Below are 16,911 nucleotides of genomic sequence, written 5' to 3' on the forward strand. Positions count from 1 at the left end.
GGGGGAACAGAGGCACAGCTTTCTCCCCAGCAGCAATGCTGCCCTGGGACACCTCATTCTCAGCCCCGCGAGACTCGAGTGGACTTCCCACGTGGCATAACGGCTGGCCTTGTCAGAGAAGCAAGTTACAACACAGCAGCAGGAGCCCCCTGGAGCTCGGCCTGTGCAACCGAGTCATCTGCTCCCAAAGGTAGGGCCGCACTGGGTTGCTGAGGCTGGCCTTGAACTGTGACCTTCCTGCTTCCGCCTCCCAGCTGCTGGGGCCATAGGTGCGGCCTTCCCTTGAACAAACTCCTCTCGACAGGGACAGACGGGGCACATGATGTAAAGTGCTGCGCTTTCTTGTGGGGCTGAGGCCCAGCTGCCCAGGGCAGCTGCAGAGGACTTAGGCGATACCCGCCCCAAGGCTCCCCGCAGGCCTGCCTGGCCCCCCAGGGGCAGATGTTGCTTCCTGGGCAGAGGCTGCCACCAGCGGCCACTTGTGCACGTCTTTAATTTTTATTAAGTTTATTATTTGTCATTGCTCTTAGCTTCACATTACGATTCCATGTTTTGTCAAAGTCTTTTTCAATTCTCATTTTGGTAAAATAAATAGAGATAAAGGAACTCTAGGCGGTGCTCTCTCGAGCCTGTTAACTTCATGATTGAGTTTTCGCATCAGCCTGGGAAGGCCCCGCCCACGCGGTGCTAGTGGATGCACAGCATGAGCAGGGCTCCAGTGGGACCAGGGAGGGGAGGGCCTGGCCCCTCCAGAGCCATCTGCACTTTGCCAGTGGTGGTTTTGCCTCAAAAGTAACAGAAATACAAGTCAGGTTGCAATCGAGCTGAACCTCAGCTACGGGAGGTCAGCAGCTCTGTGGGTGAAGCTCAGTTTCCGGAAGGTTCCAGGGTTTCACCCACAGGAGATCCCCACAGAGCTTAGGGGGTGCAGGGGAAAGGGTAGAACTTGTGGGGGAGTCAGGACTTTCTAGGGCCTTCCTGACTCCAGGCTGCTTGTGCTCCCAGGCGAGGGAAGGGCCTTCACCCTGGAACCTCCTGGTGGACAGCTCATTTCCTGGGGGCAGCAGAAGGGTCTCCTCCTCCTCCATCCTGCCTTGTCCACCCGTCTGGCTCTGGGGTTGGCTTAGGGCTGCCCTCAGGACTCCATCCACCTGGAAGACAGTCTTGGCCAGAACAGAGCTATCGCCCCCCCACATGAGGGGCCTGGCCTTCCTGTCCCGACTCACTCAGACCCCACTATTATTGGTCTCTGATCAGCAGAATCAATTAAGCCCTCTCATTCCTCATCTCTGAAAGATCCTGATTCCCAAGGAAAATGGAAACGCTTTCCAAACGCCATCATTGTGGTTGTGCCATGTGTGTGCAATCGGCAGCAATTCCGAGCTCCCTCCCATGGTCCAGCCGTCCACAAGGCCCCTCTGGAACTGCACATGCACGCGCGCGCATACACACACACACACACACACACACACACACACACACGCACACCGGGCAGGCCAGGCTAGGCCTCCAGAATGCTTCTGCATCACGGACTGCAAGATGCAAGCCTTGCTCACACCAGCGTAGGGCAAAGAGCTGAAGACCGGCTATTGCTACCCACAACCCCTGGGGCTCCGTGCACCTCCGCACCTGTGTGAGGTGTGTGCATGGCAGGGAGGCCATGGCACCCACGCACACATGCACCCCAAGCAGGGACATGGAGGTCCTGGCCATGGTCACTAGAGCAGCACTTCAGGGATGAGCCTGCAGTTTGGGACGGTGGCTGATTTGTGAGGACCTCATTGTGTCTAGAGCAGCAGAGCCAATGGGCCCTCTCCTGCGAGAAGGACCCAAACCAGAGTCCAAGGGCCTGGCTGCACGGGGGGTGGGGTGAGGCTGGCGAGCCCCCCTCTTCGTACCACGGCCCCCCTTGACAGGGAGGCCTGCAGCTGAGCAGCCCTGGAGGGCCAGCTCGGGGCTGCTTCCTCCTCACTGCTGGCTGCAGGGGTCTCCCTCCCTGTTTTCTGACACCTCCAGCCTCCTCCAGCCTGTTCCCAGCGGCTCCAGGCTCAGGCCTTGAGAGGACAGTGGGGCCAGGCCAGGCTGGTGGGGGCCATTCTGGGGCTTCTCTGTCAGGGCTCTGTCGTTTCTGTAGCTAATGCTCTGATCACTGGGAAAATAGAACAAGTCTGTTCCCTTAAAAAAAACCTCAGAAGGAAAAGAGGCCAGGAAGGGGCCGCGGTGCACAGCTGTGTGTCGGGAGTCTCGGAGTCTGGGCGCTGGTTCTCTGCGAGAAGTGATGTCAAAACAAAGCCCTCCCCTTCCCTGGACCTTCTAGACATTACAGCGAAGAGAAAAAAGAAAGCGCGTGGCCCTTCCTCCGAGGGCAGCAGCTGGGTCAGGAGCCGGCGTCTGCGGCGAGCCTGGGGTTCACTGTGTGTGGGGTGGCCGCAGCAGGAGCCCGGTGCCACTATCTGACGCGCTTCTCCACCGAGTACACGGAGATGTAGTAATCGTTGCTTCCCACGGCCAGGTGGGGCTGTGGGGCGAGAGAGCAGACATGAGTAGGGGCATGAGTAGGGGCCACAGGCTGCAGCCGGCAAGGTCATTCCCGCAGCCTACCTCTGCACTGAGAGGGCTCGGGAAGGCGGCCTGTGAACTGCCAGGTGTTGGCAGGATGGGGCGTTGCCCGTACGCCAAGCACAGGCAGAGCGTGCATTACCCACAGGGCCCTGCTGGCACTTGGGCAGAGCTGTAGGCAGGCTCCAGTGGAACCCCGCACTGCAAGGAGCAGGCTGGCAGGTCCTAACTTGAAAACACGACCGCCTACGGCCCAGGGGCAGAGTGAGTGGACAGGCCTGTATCACACAGACTGCTGCCTCACCAGGAGGAGCATGCCTGAACCTTTCTGCTGGAGGTTCCCCTGATGGCATGTGTACAGGGACCAGAGGACACTGCTGCTGGCCCTCTGCTCCTCATGTGTTCTGGAGACTAGGAAGGGAAGGCCCAAGGCTTGTGGGTCACTCAGGTGGCCCTGTCCCCTACCCCCACTGCCCCCACCCTGGTGTGAGGGCACAGACCCAGTGTGGGTGGAAGGCCAGGCAGCTGATGGCCCCGACTCGCTGGCCCATGAACCCGTCGTAGTACTTGATGTTGTTGATGAGTTCGCCGTTTCCGTTGTAGATGGCGGTGAACTGGTTCATGGAGCCGCTGCAGCAGGAGGAGGAGAGAGGTTCAGCAGTTATGTCCCTCTCCTTTGGGCTGGGAGACAGAACGGCCCCCAGAAGAATGGCTTAGGGACAGGCCAGCTAGGGATGGGGCTGGTGTGGTGGTGGGGACAGGCCAGGAAGTTGGCCCAGGGTCCCCAGGCAGAGAATGGCAACTTGTCTGGATGCCCTCAAGTGAGGATGCAGGCCTCCATCCCTGGAGACCCCTCAAGAGTGTTCTGGGAGAGATGCGGCAGGGAACGGGTCTGTTCTCAGTTCACGATGGTACTTTAATCTTCCACCCCATCTTTCTCCAAAAGGCACGTGGCAGGGCTGGGGAAAGGTGGCATGGTGGAGAGGGGGCTGCGGGAGAGGCAGCACCTACCATGCGATGAGGTTTGCCTGGGGGTGGATGTCCAGGGACGTCAGCCCCTTCACAATCTGTAGCACATTCACAGACTCAGGCATCCGGGGATCAAAGAAGCGCACATCTCCATTGACACTGCAAGAGAGGGCCGCAGTGAGGCCTGCGGGCCAGGCCTGGGGATGCCCTGCTTGTGCCCTGGCTGGAGGATGATGGCCCCGGACATGTGCAGTCTGACACCCACTTGCACCCGCTACTGGAAGCCAAAGCTGCCGGGGCGTGCTGTGCTCTGGTGCTGGGCCCAGCGGCCAGGCCCTCACTAAGCTCTCCCAGAGCAGAGAAGGGTCGCATGTGATGCCGAGGGCCACTGCTGAGCCTGCTGCAAAGCCGGACACCCATGGGGGATGGGAATGGCTGTAAGTCAAGGTGCAAAGGAGTGAGCTACTGGTCACCAAGATCAGATTTTGGGCCACTGGGGGCCAGGGTGGTGGGAGATGGAGCTGGGTGGGGTCACACTGCCTGCAAGGAGGGCCCTGCCTTCCACCTCTGCAGGTGTCCCTCCCAAGAGCGGGGTTTTGTCTTTATATCACAAACAAGGAAGAGAGGGCATCTCTTTGAAAGAATGGAGGCTTTGTGACAGTAAATCACACTCTGGTGTTCCTTTAACGGGCAAATAAATATTCGCTGCTCTCAGCACAGTATTTACCGAACAGCAGAACTGAATTTATGCACAGACAATGATGCGTGGCAGCGGGCAGCGGCAGTCCTGCTGGCCACGTGCCTGCAACAGCATGTGGCCCTGCTGCCTGTGGGGAGGAAGGGGGCCATGCCCCCCAGGGCTCCTTTCTGCTTGGCAGGTGTCTGACCACCCTCTGGCTCTGCACCCTGACCTTCCTGGCCAGTCCCAGTGCCGGAGTCAATTACTGCCTGAAATGCCAGCATCCCTGTTTAAACACCAAGGACGTCTTTAAACGGAGGAAAAATAATGTTTTAACAGCAGGACGTCTCGTGACTATCCCACGTTACCTCACGCTCACGATGTGGCCCTCGGGGTGCTTCTGCAGGTGGGCCTTCACCACCCAGGCTGTGTGCTCCCGGTAGGTCATGACGCGGCTGCGAGGAGGAAGGCGTGGTCAGGCAAGGCAGTGCTGGGCAGGGCCAGGCTCAGCTCCTCTCCCAGGCCACTCAGGGCTCTGGGCGGACAGCCGTGCTGGCTCCACAACAGGAGGCCACATTATGTGGCCTTGAGTCAAGAAAAAGGAAGCATTTGTGGAGAGTGTTGAGCTGCCTCTGCTGCGGGGCCCCAAGTAGCCCTGCCCATGCGGGGACATAGCCTTTTCCTGAGTCCTACTCTAGTGGGCACCTACTGTGCCCTCCTTGGGCTGGCTTTTGGCCCTGGGCCACTCTCAGGCCCACACTGACACCACGCTGTGTCATACTCCCAGGCCCCATCACTGGTCACTAATGTTGCCCATCTGTGTTAATAGGCGCATCGGGAGTGTGAACCCCAGCCTTAAAAGCCCTAAAGCTGTCCAGGGGCCCTCTGGGGTTAATGACCAGGAGCCCAGGTGGGAGCTGCTGGCTGTATGGACCAGGGCTCCCAGGGGCCTGCAATGCCTGGCAGGAGCTCTCAGGACCCCTCACATACTACCCACAGGGAGGGTACCAGCTGGTCTCCACCCCTAGGCCTCAGAAGCAGCAGGGTCAGGCCTGCTTGGGGTTCCCCACTCAGCCCAGCTTTCCAAGACCCCTGTGTCCCTGCCTGCTGGAGCTTGGGGACCAGCGGCTAGGGCCTGTGGGCTGCCCACTGCTGCCCTGCAGCTTGGGAAGTGGAAGCACGCCTCTCCTCTCCTGCTGCCTCCTGCCACAGTCCAGAGAGCTCTCTGAGCCATCCTTACACCCGGGAGCCACTGCCCCATCTTGGGGGGAGACTGACCCTATGCAAGATGTAAACAGCAACATTCTCAAATGCCTGGGGAGGGCCGAGGGGCCTGGCAGGAGGGGCTGCAGGGTCAGGCCAGGAAGGGACACTGCTGTGAGGCGGATGCAGGGAAGGGAGAGAGGAGGGAGGGTGCTGGGGGACTGGGTAGGGCTGAACTGGTAGGGCCAACACCTGGAGGGCCAGAGCCTGTGTCCCCACTCCCAGCTGAGGGGTCGAGGGTGCTGGGCTTGGGGCGAGGAGGGACCACCGTGAACCCGGCTTAGGTGCGTTCTGAGGGCGAGGTCGGCACGGAAGCTGCCTGACACAGCCAATGCCCGGGGAACTGGGGGAGGTGAAGACGGGCGCTGACTTCTCTCCCAATCACCAGGCCTGAGGGAGCAAGGCTGCCTTTTGCTGGGTACTGAGGGGGCCCTGCCTGGGGCTGGGGGCTTCCTGGGATCCTCTGGCCCTCTGTGGAGCCAACTCCCAAGGTCAGTGCCTGCCTGCCCAGATGGGTGTTTTTGAGGGGACAAGGATGGCTTAACTAAAGGTCTGGAGACAATGGACGTCCATGAGATCCACTCTGAAGTGCAAGATTCAGCTGGCTGCAGTGGACTCCTGCTGTTGACCTGCACCCTGGGAGCAGTCTACCAGCTGCCCACAGTGGTGCCTCTGGGGACAGGTTGCCCATTCTGGCAGGGACCTCCCCCCAGGGAACATGAGAGCCTGTGGTGCCCTGGCTTCCCCCTGGGTGCCTGAGTCAACACCCATCTCAATCCTGTCCCACTGTCCTGGCCATGAGGATATTTCATCTCTGGTGGCCACTGCTGTGCCTCCTGGACTGTCCCTGTTGGCACCAAGCCTACTTCCCAGAAAGCAGTGGGTGCATGCGAGACACCAGGAACAGGACCACGGGGACGCCCGGCCCAGCCGTGGATGCTCTGCATCTCCTGTTGAGGGCCTTAAGCCTCAGCCCCCTGTCACCTGCTGAGTGGCAGCAGTGACACCTGGTCAGCCCATGCTGGGCCCACATGTGCTCCCTGACTCCCTGACGCTCCTGCTCACAACCCATGTGAGATGGAGGCTGAGATGGTGGGGCCTTGCCAGGACCCCCCGCTGCCGTTCTCTCCAGGCACAACCTCCAGCATGCCCAAGGCCGTCCACCCACTTCCACGGCCACGGGGACTGCCTGCGTGGAACATGCCTGGCTGGAAACCTGCTGTGGGCTCCTGGGGAAAGCATTATGTCCCACTGAGCAGCTGGGACTCCTCAGTGGGCAGTGAGGTAACTGCTGTTGTGTGGAGGGGCAGGGGCCGCAGGCAAGGGGGTGGGGCTGAGCTACCATTCGCTGAGCGCCATCCTCCTGTCGTAGACACGGATGGAACCGTCGCCAAGGCCAGCCACAATGAGCGAGCGGTGGGAGTCGCAGGACAGACTTGTCACGCAGCTGTCGGCGCCCGTGGGGATGTCCTGGCCCAGACAGAGAGGGCTGAGATGGGGCACCGCTACCCCAAGCCCACATGGGCCTCACCTCCCTCCCTGTGGGCTGCGGCCTTTGCCTCCACCTGCAAGAGGCCATCGCAGGCTGAGGAGCTCAGATGGGAGGGAAGGGCAGGGGCACATGGGACTCGGTGCAGCCAGATCTGCCTGAACACCTGCCCTGCACCTGTGCACCGGCCAGGGCAGGCTGAGCTCCGGCAGCATCCTGGAGGCACCCAGGGCCACCTGGCTATTGGCCAATTAAACTTTCCAACACCATCTCCCCCTTTCCTGAAGAGAGACAAAGTACACTTTGGCAAGGAGAACTCCTATTAGCTGCCCCTGAGGACTCCTGATCAGTCGAGGGAAGAGCGGAAGCGTGGACCCTGCTTCCCCTGGTGGCTGCACACAGCAGGAAGACTGGTGAACGCCGGCAGGGGGAGCCGCAGGCAGCAGATGGGCCTGTGGGGGCGGGGACGGACACGTGCTTTCCAACCCCAGTGGGGACGCTGTGGGAAATCTGCACATGTGGACTCTGTGTGAGGTGCAGGACTTTGTAAGAGCCCCCCCACTTCTCCCTGCACCTCGAGGCAACAAAATACCCGGGAAGGCACCAGGACCACAGCTCTGGGCGAAGGCAGCTGAGAGTGGGGGAGGAGGTGGGTGGCCAGGGACACACTGGCTCTGGAGGCCCTTACACTCCACAGGGAGATGGATCTGAGCATTAGGGTCTCCATGCTTTGCCCTTGAGGAGTGGGCATCTGTCAAGCTCCCCAGCAGGAGCACAATGAAAGTTGTTTGGTGCCATCATGGGATCTGGGCCCAGGACAGCAGGAGGCCAAGCACAGTAATTGTGAGAGGAAGTGACCTCAGGCTGCAGCTCTCCCGGGCGTCACCACAGTGCCTAACAGTGGTGAGGTCCAACCTCATGTCCAGCTCCTGTCACTCCTCCTTCCTGGCTCAGTTCTGTAGCAATGTGGAGCAAGCAGCCTTCCTGCCACCAAGGGGCCAATGTCTCTCCATCGGTAGGGAGGACAGGAGAGGGTGGGGAGGTCTCTGCTCTGTGCCTCTCCAGGGACTCTAGAGAAGGGTGTCCTGGACTAGAGCCCTCAGGTGCATCCCTGAGGTAGCTGTGATCTTGCCTCTGCTCCTAAAGCGGTAGGCACAGCTGGATTTTAGCAGGTGGCCTGTATGGCCCTTTCACAGGTGTCTTAGGCAAAACCAGCGCAGATCCCTTTCTTTATTAAAACTAAAAAGAAAAGATGCTTTAAGCGGTGGGGCTGTGGCTTGGTGGCAGAGCGCATGCTCAGCACTTGAGAAGCCCCGGGTTCACTCTCAAAAAAAAAAAAAAAAAGCTTTGAAAAGCACACGAATAGTTAATCTTCTAATTTAAAATATTTCACCCCGCTGATTTCTGATACTCCCTAATCTGCCAGATAAGACAATATTTAAAAATAATCAGGATTAGCTTAGACTTAATTATGCTGCAGCGCAGGGTCAGATGCCATGATTAATGTGCAGCCAAGGTGGTGATCAGCTCCGAGGCTGGGAGTCTGTTCTCGCCCAGCAGCAGGCGCCATCTTGCCCATCTGCTTCCCTGGAGGGCTGAGACAGGCACAGACTGAGCTTGCTCTGGAGATCTGGGTCTGGGTTATTTGAACAAGGGGTCTGTTCTGTGCAGGGGGAGCATGGAGAGCCTGGGGGAAGGGGCTGCACAGGGACCAGGTGCTTGTGGGGCCCACCATGGTTACCTGCACCTTCGTTTCACGGTCGGTGTCCCAGATCCGGACAATCCGCACATCCCCTGAGCTCATGAGGAGGCCAGTTTCTTGCTCCCAGTCCACCACCATCCCAGCTCCTGGGGAGGCAAGTGGGACACGGGGTCAGTCCCTGGGGCTACTCCAGGCAGCCACTCAGTCAGCGGCTCCAAGGAGCACTGCCACCCCTCCCACCATTGGGCAGGTCCCCACCTCCTCCTGAACCCAGGCTGGGGCTCCCAGGGCAACGAGCTCAGGCTGCTGCGGTGGTGGCAGCCTGCCCTGGAACCCTGCCACACTGAGGCATCTGCGAGAGGGAAGAGTACTGGGGCCCAGCCACTTGGGAGGCTGAGGTGGGAGCACCAAGTTCAAGACTGGCCTGGGCAATGCAGAGAGGCCCCGGTTAAAAAGAGAAAGGAAAGAAATGAGGGTGTCCTTTTCCGTCTGGAACTGGACAGGGAGTTATACACGCGCATCATAGTTTCTACTTAATACAAAAATATTTTGTGTGTGTGGTGCCGGGCATGGAATCCAGGGCCTTCCACATGCCAGGTGAGTGCCCCACTGCTGACCTACGTCCCCAGCCCCACACGACTTTAACTGTGTAATTATAAAGGTTTTAAGCATACACGAAGGAACATGGTGGAAATAAACCCTTATAACCCACCACCCAGATCTAACAGTCCCCAGCAGTTTGTTTTGGGGGTGGGGTGGGGCTGGGGGGGCCCAGGGCCTCGTGTGTGTGGCACCCAACTGCCGGATGCGCGCCTGCCCCATGAGTCACACTGCGGCCACGTGTGCGCGGGCCCCTGGGCTGCAAAACCTGCCTCCTCCACACGGAGCAGCATAGTGCTGCGCGGGAGTCTGACCTCGCACTTGCTCTTCCCTCTGATGGCCTGAGGGTCTTCCGACCCGGTCCAGAGAGACAGCTGCCATTCAGACGTCCGTGTGGCACTCCACCGAAAGTCATATTAGCTATTCCCTCGTGGAAACCACATCTCAAGCCACACCTAAGTGTGTCCTCTCGCGCGGTAAGCAGCCCCGGAGGGGAGCTGTGGGGCCACGTGCTCTGCACCACACAGTTTCTCCAGCTGTGGTCGCCTCATAACAAAAGGGAGGGAAACTGAAGAGGAAGTGTCCATGCAGTCTGGCCGGTGTGGTCGGCCGCCTGGGCACCAGGCAGGCTAAGGTCCAGGATGAGGGTCTGTGGGGACTGGCACCTGGTGAATGCTGAGAGAAGCAAGGAACGCAGAGCACGTGAGTCACCCTCTCTGGACCAGAGACTTCTCCCAGGACGCAGCTCAGTCTGTGTCCCGGCTGTCCTGTGGTGCCACCACCTCATCCTCCTGTGCCCTGGGCCTTCCAGCTGCTCCTACCGCCTGCCTCCAACCAAGGCGCCATAGCCTCGTGCAGCCTGGGCCCCACCCTCTGGCCACTGTCCTCTTTTCTTCAAATAGCCTCCGTAGAAAAGGAGAACACAGGTAGGAGAGCCACAACATTGCCGGGACCTGGACGTCCCTGGAGGAAGGGCATACCTGTCCCCACGTGGAAGTCACGTGACAAGGTACCAACCACATAGCATGGGGTGGGGGCAGGTGGGCTTGATGGCACCTTGTGCAAGGCCAGAGCCCCACGTCTAGGTACACCTGGACAGCCAGTTTGCAGCTTGAGAGACCCAGCTGGGTAGAGATGTGGAAGTCCTCCAGGACAGTGCTGATGTCTGTCCATCTGTCCTACAGAGGGAAGCAAGCCCTAGGTCCTGGGCAGCCAAGCCTGCAGCGTGGAAGTCTTGGTGGAGCAGAGGAAGGGATTCTGGAGGGGAGGCTGCTGTGCCCAGGTGTGTGTAGCTCGCTGAGCAGGAGCCATGGGGGCACCATGCGCCAGTTCAAAGTGTGCTTGTGTCCTGCTCACCCTAGGTACTGGACTGGGAGACACTGCACTCCCCAGAAGGCAGAGGTCCGATCCCTGCTTGACGAATCCTGGACACAGGCCTTGGATGTGTGTCCTGATACATAGCCTGACCAAAGAGCTAATTCTTTCCTTAAAACAGGGAGACAAGGCAGGACAGAGCAGAGAGCGTGGAAGTCAGACCAGCCACCCGCATCCCAGGCCTGGTAGTGGAGAGCCAAGCCTCGCCCTGCGCTGCCCTGGAGCACAGCTGTAGATTTGGTGCCTGCCAGCCAGTGGCTAGGCGCCCAGCTTTGTGGCCAGCCCAGAACTGACCTCTGTGACTTAGGGAGCTCTGGCTCTGGCTTGTGCCTCTGCATGGCCACCTGCCCCAGCCTTGGGGCTGCTGCTCTGTATACCTCCTTGGTTGCTCCAGTTAATGAATAGTCACCACTGACCAAAGGCTCAGGTCAACATTCACAGGCCGAAGCTGGACCATCGCACTTCTCTCAGGGCCAAGGTGGTGGGACAGTCTCGCCCTGGCAGCCTCACGCTCCACCCTGGGAACGGGGCCCTCCCTGACTGACAGGGTGTGGAGGATGGTCTGGTTCTGCCTGTGTCTTCACAGAGACCACTGCTGTCCTGTGGCACAGCTTCTCACGTATGTGGGAGGGTCTAACCAGCCACTGGGACAATGTAGTGAGGACACCCCCGGCCCCACACAGAGGAGGGCCTCTGGTCTTTCTTTAGGGTTTCAGAGACGGTAGTTGTGTTGCTCTTTCCCTGACACCTGCCCCAGCCCTGTGGTTTAGTTTAGTTTTCTCTGGGGAGATCGGACACTGAGTCTCCGTATAAAACTTTTACCGAGGTCAAGGTTGAGTTTTCTCAACCATCTTGAGTTTTCTCACTCATCTTCCCTTTATCTTGAACTTTTAATATAAGAATTCTTACAAAACACTAAGATGTGAGTCCAGAAGGTTCCCTGGCACATCCCTCCAACACCCTGTAGGCCCTGTGGCCCGAGGACAGGCAGCTGTGACTCCACATTAAAGATGGGCTGGGACAGAGAGCTCTGGAAGGCAGGTCTCCCTGTGAACCTAGATTCTGCAGCCGACAACCCAGAAACACACTGGCTGCGGGAGGAGTGAGGTTCTACTTGCTTATAATTTGTCTCAAGAGCAAGGTCCAGAGAGAAGGGGCTCATTTTGATGTTCTCTGCAGGAGGGAAGGGCAGGGACAGAACTGAGAGAACCAGGAGAGGCCCCACACAGACAGGGGCTGGGAAGAGGACTCGGATGGGGATGCCGAAATCACAGGCAGGAGGAGGAGCAGCCAGTGGTGGGCCACAGTCACCTCACCTGGTGTCACCAGGGTCAGAGGGCTGTGCTCACGGGTGGCCATTCCAAGATGCACAGAGGGCTCTGGAAACTCAGGCCTGGACAGTCTGACCTGGTGGTCCTCCCAAACTGCTTGATGGTGCAAAGCCATGCCCAGAGCTGCTTTGGTGGCTGCCGATCTCACCAGCCTGGGCAGCCCACCACACTGGTCCTCAGGAACATGTGACATTTGCTGCTCAGGGCCAGTTAACCACAATGTGTTTCCAAGCCACATTCAGCTTCACACCAGGACAGGTGTGACCAGAGCTCAGGGCCATACCCAAGACTCAAAGGCACTCAGAACCCTGGGCCTGTAAGCCTCCTGGCTATCAGGGGAGGCCACCTGATAATAAACTGGGGACTCTGATGTGAATGGGTGGCTGGTAGGGAGCTGGTCCAGAGGCCTTGGAACAGTGACCCTGGCAGCTCTGGACTTCCTCCCCGAAGAGCCCAGACCCACCTCGTGTGGTGGGCAGCATGTCTGAGAGCCCCTGCCATGCAGTCACCATCTCTGGGTTCTTCTCCAAGTCAGCAAAGTTCTTCCACACCCTGATGGCGCCGTCATCTGAGAAGGAGAGAGGGGGACATGATCCTCTGCCCTGTGCTGGCCTCGCCTGCACCCCACATGGGGGTCAGATCCCTGTCCTGGACATCATGCTCCACCATGCCCAACAGTGGGCCCTGCACAGGGCAGCCAGGCGCTCTGGACACCTATTCCCATGCTCTCGCAGTGTGGGACTCTGTGCTCACTTCCTGAAGGGCAACCGGGGAAGCTGGCAGCAGGGCAATGGGACCTGTGGTCTCTGGGCACCTGGAGGCCACAGAGCTTCTCTGGAGCCGGCTTGGGATCCCTGAAGGGGAGCTCTGTGGCCTCCAGCTTGTCCCCGGGGTGGGAAGGAGGGCTTGGTGGAAGATGGGAGACGGGCGGGCCTCACCTTCTCTGCTCTTCCCCTTGAGTACTTCAGTTGCTCATCTTGTGCAGACCCATTCTGTCCAAAACCTTTAGGCCTGCACCTTGTCCCCACCTGCCTCGGTGCTCTGCACACAAACCAGCCTGAAGCTGGAAGGGAGGGTGGCCCACGGGGCTCTCACACAGACACAGGAGGCCCTCTGCCTTGCAGGTGCCCTCAGCATCCTCCAGCAGACAGGCAGGGGGTCAGCTGTGTGTGGTGAGCCTCCCTCCCCAGGACCCACTCTTTGGCCTCAGTCCTGAAGGTTGGCCTCCTCCACCTGTGTGCCTGGCTCTCTATGACCACCTTGCAGTGAGTGCCCTGCTCTGTGGCTCCCCATAGGGGCCCACTCTTAAGGAGCCCATCCAGCCTTCTTGCCTTTGGTGATAAGAGATGCTCATGTCTGAATTGTGCTGCCCCTCGGCTGGGCCTTGCTGGGCCCTGCCCACTGTGCCGACGCCTACAGGGAAGGACTGGCTTTGGACATGGGCTTCCTTCTACCAGGCTGAGATGGCTCTTCTTGGAGGAGCAGCTGCTAAGGGACATTTCCTCATGGTCAGGTCAGTCACAGGGAACCCACAAACACTTCAAAATAGATGTCACTGACAAGCAGCAGCCTCGGGAGCTCAGATGCTCAGGTCCGGGACCAGGACAAGACAGGGCGGAGCGGCCCAGGGCAGTTGAGCCTAGATGCTGGTCTCCTCCCTCCGGTACTGACACCTTCCTACCCACACAGCTTGACCCTGGCTTCTCGTTAGCAAGAAGGCATCATGGAATCAAAATTTTCTTTTAATTTTTTTTTTAATTGTAGATGGACACAATACTTTCATTTTACTTATTTATGTATTTTTGTGGTGCTGGGGATCAAACCCAGTGCCTCAGACGTGCTAGGTAAGCACGCTACCACTGAGCTCTAACCCTAGCCCCCATGGAGTCAAATTTAAAGTGCCAAAAGAAATGACAGCCAGGGGACTGGGGTTGTGGCTCAGCAGTAGAGCGTTTGCCTAGCACGTGTGAGGCCCTGGGTTGATCCTCAGCAGCACATAACATAAATAAATAAAATAAAGGCATGTGTCCAACTATACCTAAAAAATAAATATTAAAAAAAAAAAAAAAAAAAAAGAAATGGCACCAGCCTAGGGTGACTGGCTTGGAGAACTACTGCTCTATAGTAAGAGTGGGATGATGATGTTTCAGGCCAAAATAAAAACCAAGAAAATCTCCAGTGTGAGATCCACGGCCACCGCTACCTGATGGGCACCCTTCCAGAGAAGCCCAACTTGCAAAGGAAGGGGGAATGCAGCCCTGGGCCATCATAGCCAGGCAGTGAGCTGCTGCCCACTGCGTCTCCCAGGAAGGCCAAGGGGACAGAGGCTGGTGGTGGGATGTTTCCCGGAAACATGGAAGGGCCAGAGACCCAAGGCGAGAGGTCACTGTCCAGGAGTCCTGCCAACGCTGCCATCTCTGCTCCTGCCCTGGGACCATACCCTTTTATAAACACCCCCATTTAAAAAAAATTTTTTCTTTGGTAACAGGGATTGAACTCAGGGGCACTCGACCACTGAGCCACATCTCCAGGCCTATTTTGTATTTTATTTAGAGACAGCGTCTTTTTTTTTTTTTAGATATTTATTTTAGTTGAAGACGGACCAATACCTTTATTTTGTTTATTTATTCTTATGTGGTGCTGCGGATTGAACCCAGGGCCCAGCACGTGCGAGGCAAGTGCTCTACCACTGAGCCACAACCTCAGCCCCTAGAGACAGGATCTTACTGAGTTGCTTAGGGCTTCGTCCTTGCTGAGGCTGCCTTTGAACTCGCAATCCTCAAGTCTCAGCCTCCCAAGCTGCTGGGATTACAGGAGTGCGCCTCCGCACCTGACAAACACCCCCACTTTTAAACTTCATTTTTACTTTTTTGTGGGGCTGCTTTGGAACCCAGGGCCCTTCATGTGAGGGAAGCAGCTCCACCACGAGTGCCCCAGCCTCCGAGCCTCCCTGGTCTGAGTGACAAACTGAACAGCGTGTCTCATGGCCCCCTTGCTCTGCGCGGCTCAGGTGCATGCAGCCAGGCCACTCACCTGTGGCTGTCAGGAGAAGGGAGCAGTCCTGGCCGTTCAGGTACTCCATGGCAGTGACCCTGGTGTAGCGAGGGTTCCCATTGTGGAAGTAATCCAGCTTTTCTCCTTTCTCCCAGTCCCAAAAACTTGAGGGGATAAGAGGAATGAGACCGACCATCAGGGGAATGCAAACAGAGTCACAGCAAGACACCGGTCACTCACGCCCACGGGACGGCTGCCACCAAGAGCCAAAGTAACGAGGGGAGTGAGGAGAAGCTGGAGCCCTGAGCACCGCTGGACACAGAAGGTCAGCCCCTCCTCCTTTGGGCCCATCCAGGGATGGAGAGATGACAGGAACATGGGGCTACACGTCCACCCCCGTCCACTGCAGTGCGGAGCCAGCTGGGGGCCCAGATGGGGTGGGGGAGAAAATGCTTCCCCTTCCAGTGGAAGAGGGCTCAAGGCAGCTCCTGCTCCTGCCATGCCACGGCAAGTTGCCGTGGACACTGCTGTGTCACATGAGCCAGGCACGAGAGGGCAGTGCTGTGCAGTCACTTCTACAAGTCCCTAGAGTTGCCCACCTGGGGCACAGTGGGGGTGGCCAGGCCAGGGAGCAGGTATCTGGCTGTGATGGGACTGCTACAGTTTGGGAAGATGGGGTGCTCTGGGGGCACCATGGAAACGTCCAGCGTGGGCAGCCTGGACGTTATATTTCACCACAACTAAAGCGGAGTAAGCAAGTGAGGACAGTAGGCGTCACGACACTGCCCCTGCCCACCTCACCGCCAGCGGGTACCCTGCACCGCACAAGCCAGGCTCGCTGCTGTGAGGCCCGGCTCTCGGGGCCGCGCCTTCTCCTGGGTGCTCTTCTGTGGGAGCCTCTCAACATGCTTCTTTATCACGGAGCAGGTCTGGAGGCTCTTGTCCCTGTCCTGAGGCCCATGGAACTAGAGGCCACCTTCAGTAACATGACTAGAGCGGGGCATGGGTGGGTGGGCAGGGGATGGCGGGGAGAACGCAGGGATGCTGGGCACTGGTGCTGTCCCCAGGTAGGGTCCGTGAGTGAGGCCTACCAGATGCTGTCCTTGTCAGCCACGGCGATACATGGTGTGAAGGGGTGGAACTTGACCACGGAGGGGACACCAGGATTCCTGTTCAGAAATATCTGGTCGTCCAGTCTGGTGATGCCTGCCGGGGTGTGGGGGGGAAGCAGGATGAGCCAGGGCTGGCTTGTAGACAGCAATACCCACATGTTTTAGAAAGGCCAGTGTCAATGCTTGTGTCTGGGGGCCGGGAGAGGCACCAAGGAGACCAAGGCAAAGCAGGAACCCGGGAGGGGGCCAGAGCACACCCCAGGAGGCAGCATCCCAGGGGCAGGGGTGTCCTGGCTCAGAGCCGATGCTGGCAAGTGCTCCATCAAGGCCCTCAGGCCAGACGGCAGCAGTGTTCATGGCAGTGCAGATCTGTGGCTAAGGGGTCTATGAAGGGCGTATGGATGGATTCAGAATGAAGCCCCAGGGCTGTGACCTGCAGAGACTCAGGCCTGAGACTCAGGCCTGGGACAGGGGCAGCCACCACCTGCACCATATTCAAGGGGTCTTCCAGTCCAGAAAGAGGCTAGCCAGGAGTCCATGACCAGAGGACACAGACTCATAAGGCTAGCCAGAGAGGGTGTGGGTTCCTCCTCACCAGGCCTCACACCAGCACAAGGAAATACCCGCTTAGGGCTTTGCAAGAGCCCACCTGAGAAACAGCCAGAAGAAGAGGCAAGAGACGCAGCTGGGACGGGCTGAGATATGCTTCTGTTGGATAACAGGGGTTTGCTTGGACCAGGTGCGGGTCCCTAGCACGGGGCTCTTCTGCACAGCCCTGAGGAGAAAGGCAGCAAGGCCAGCTCTGACCACAGACTCCTGTGTGGCCCTGGCACCTGGGC

General features: G+C 58.5%; 1 protein-coding gene across 3 annotated transcripts in view; it reads right to left on the reverse strand.

Annotated features, from left to right (window-relative positions):
- Positions 1 to 490: 490 nt before the first annotated feature.
- The window catches only part of Rptor (regulatory associated protein of MTOR complex 1), a 341,575-nt gene continuing 325,154 nt past the window's right edge, over positions 491 to 16,911 (reverse strand). For all 3 annotated transcript variants that reach the window (XM_048797491.1, XM_015504082.2, XM_048797493.1), the window contains 9 exons: positions 16,052 to 16,166; positions 15,000 to 15,124; positions 12,430 to 12,534; positions 8,701 to 8,807; positions 6,813 to 6,940; positions 4,576 to 4,662; positions 3,571 to 3,687; positions 3,060 to 3,189; positions 491 to 2,518 (listed from right to left, as the gene is read on the reverse strand). In XM_048797491.1, the coding sequence (XP_048653448.1) occupies positions 2,450 to 2,518; positions 3,060 to 3,189; positions 3,571 to 3,687; positions 4,576 to 4,662; positions 6,813 to 6,940; positions 8,701 to 8,807; positions 12,430 to 12,534; positions 15,000 to 15,124; positions 16,052 to 16,166 (983 nt within the window). In that variant the 3' untranslated portion in view covers positions 491 to 2,449. The remainder of the gene's footprint in view (positions 2,519 to 3,059; positions 3,190 to 3,570; positions 3,688 to 4,575; positions 4,663 to 6,812; positions 6,941 to 8,700; positions 8,808 to 12,429; positions 12,535 to 14,999; positions 15,125 to 16,051; positions 16,167 to 16,911) is intronic.

The sequence above is a fragment of the Marmota marmota genome, unplaced genomic scaffold (genome assembly GCF_001458135.2).
Source record: "Marmota marmota marmota unplaced genomic scaffold, marMar, whole genome shotgun sequence".
NCBI lineage: Eukaryota > Metazoa > Chordata > Mammalia > Rodentia > Sciuridae > Marmota > Marmota marmota.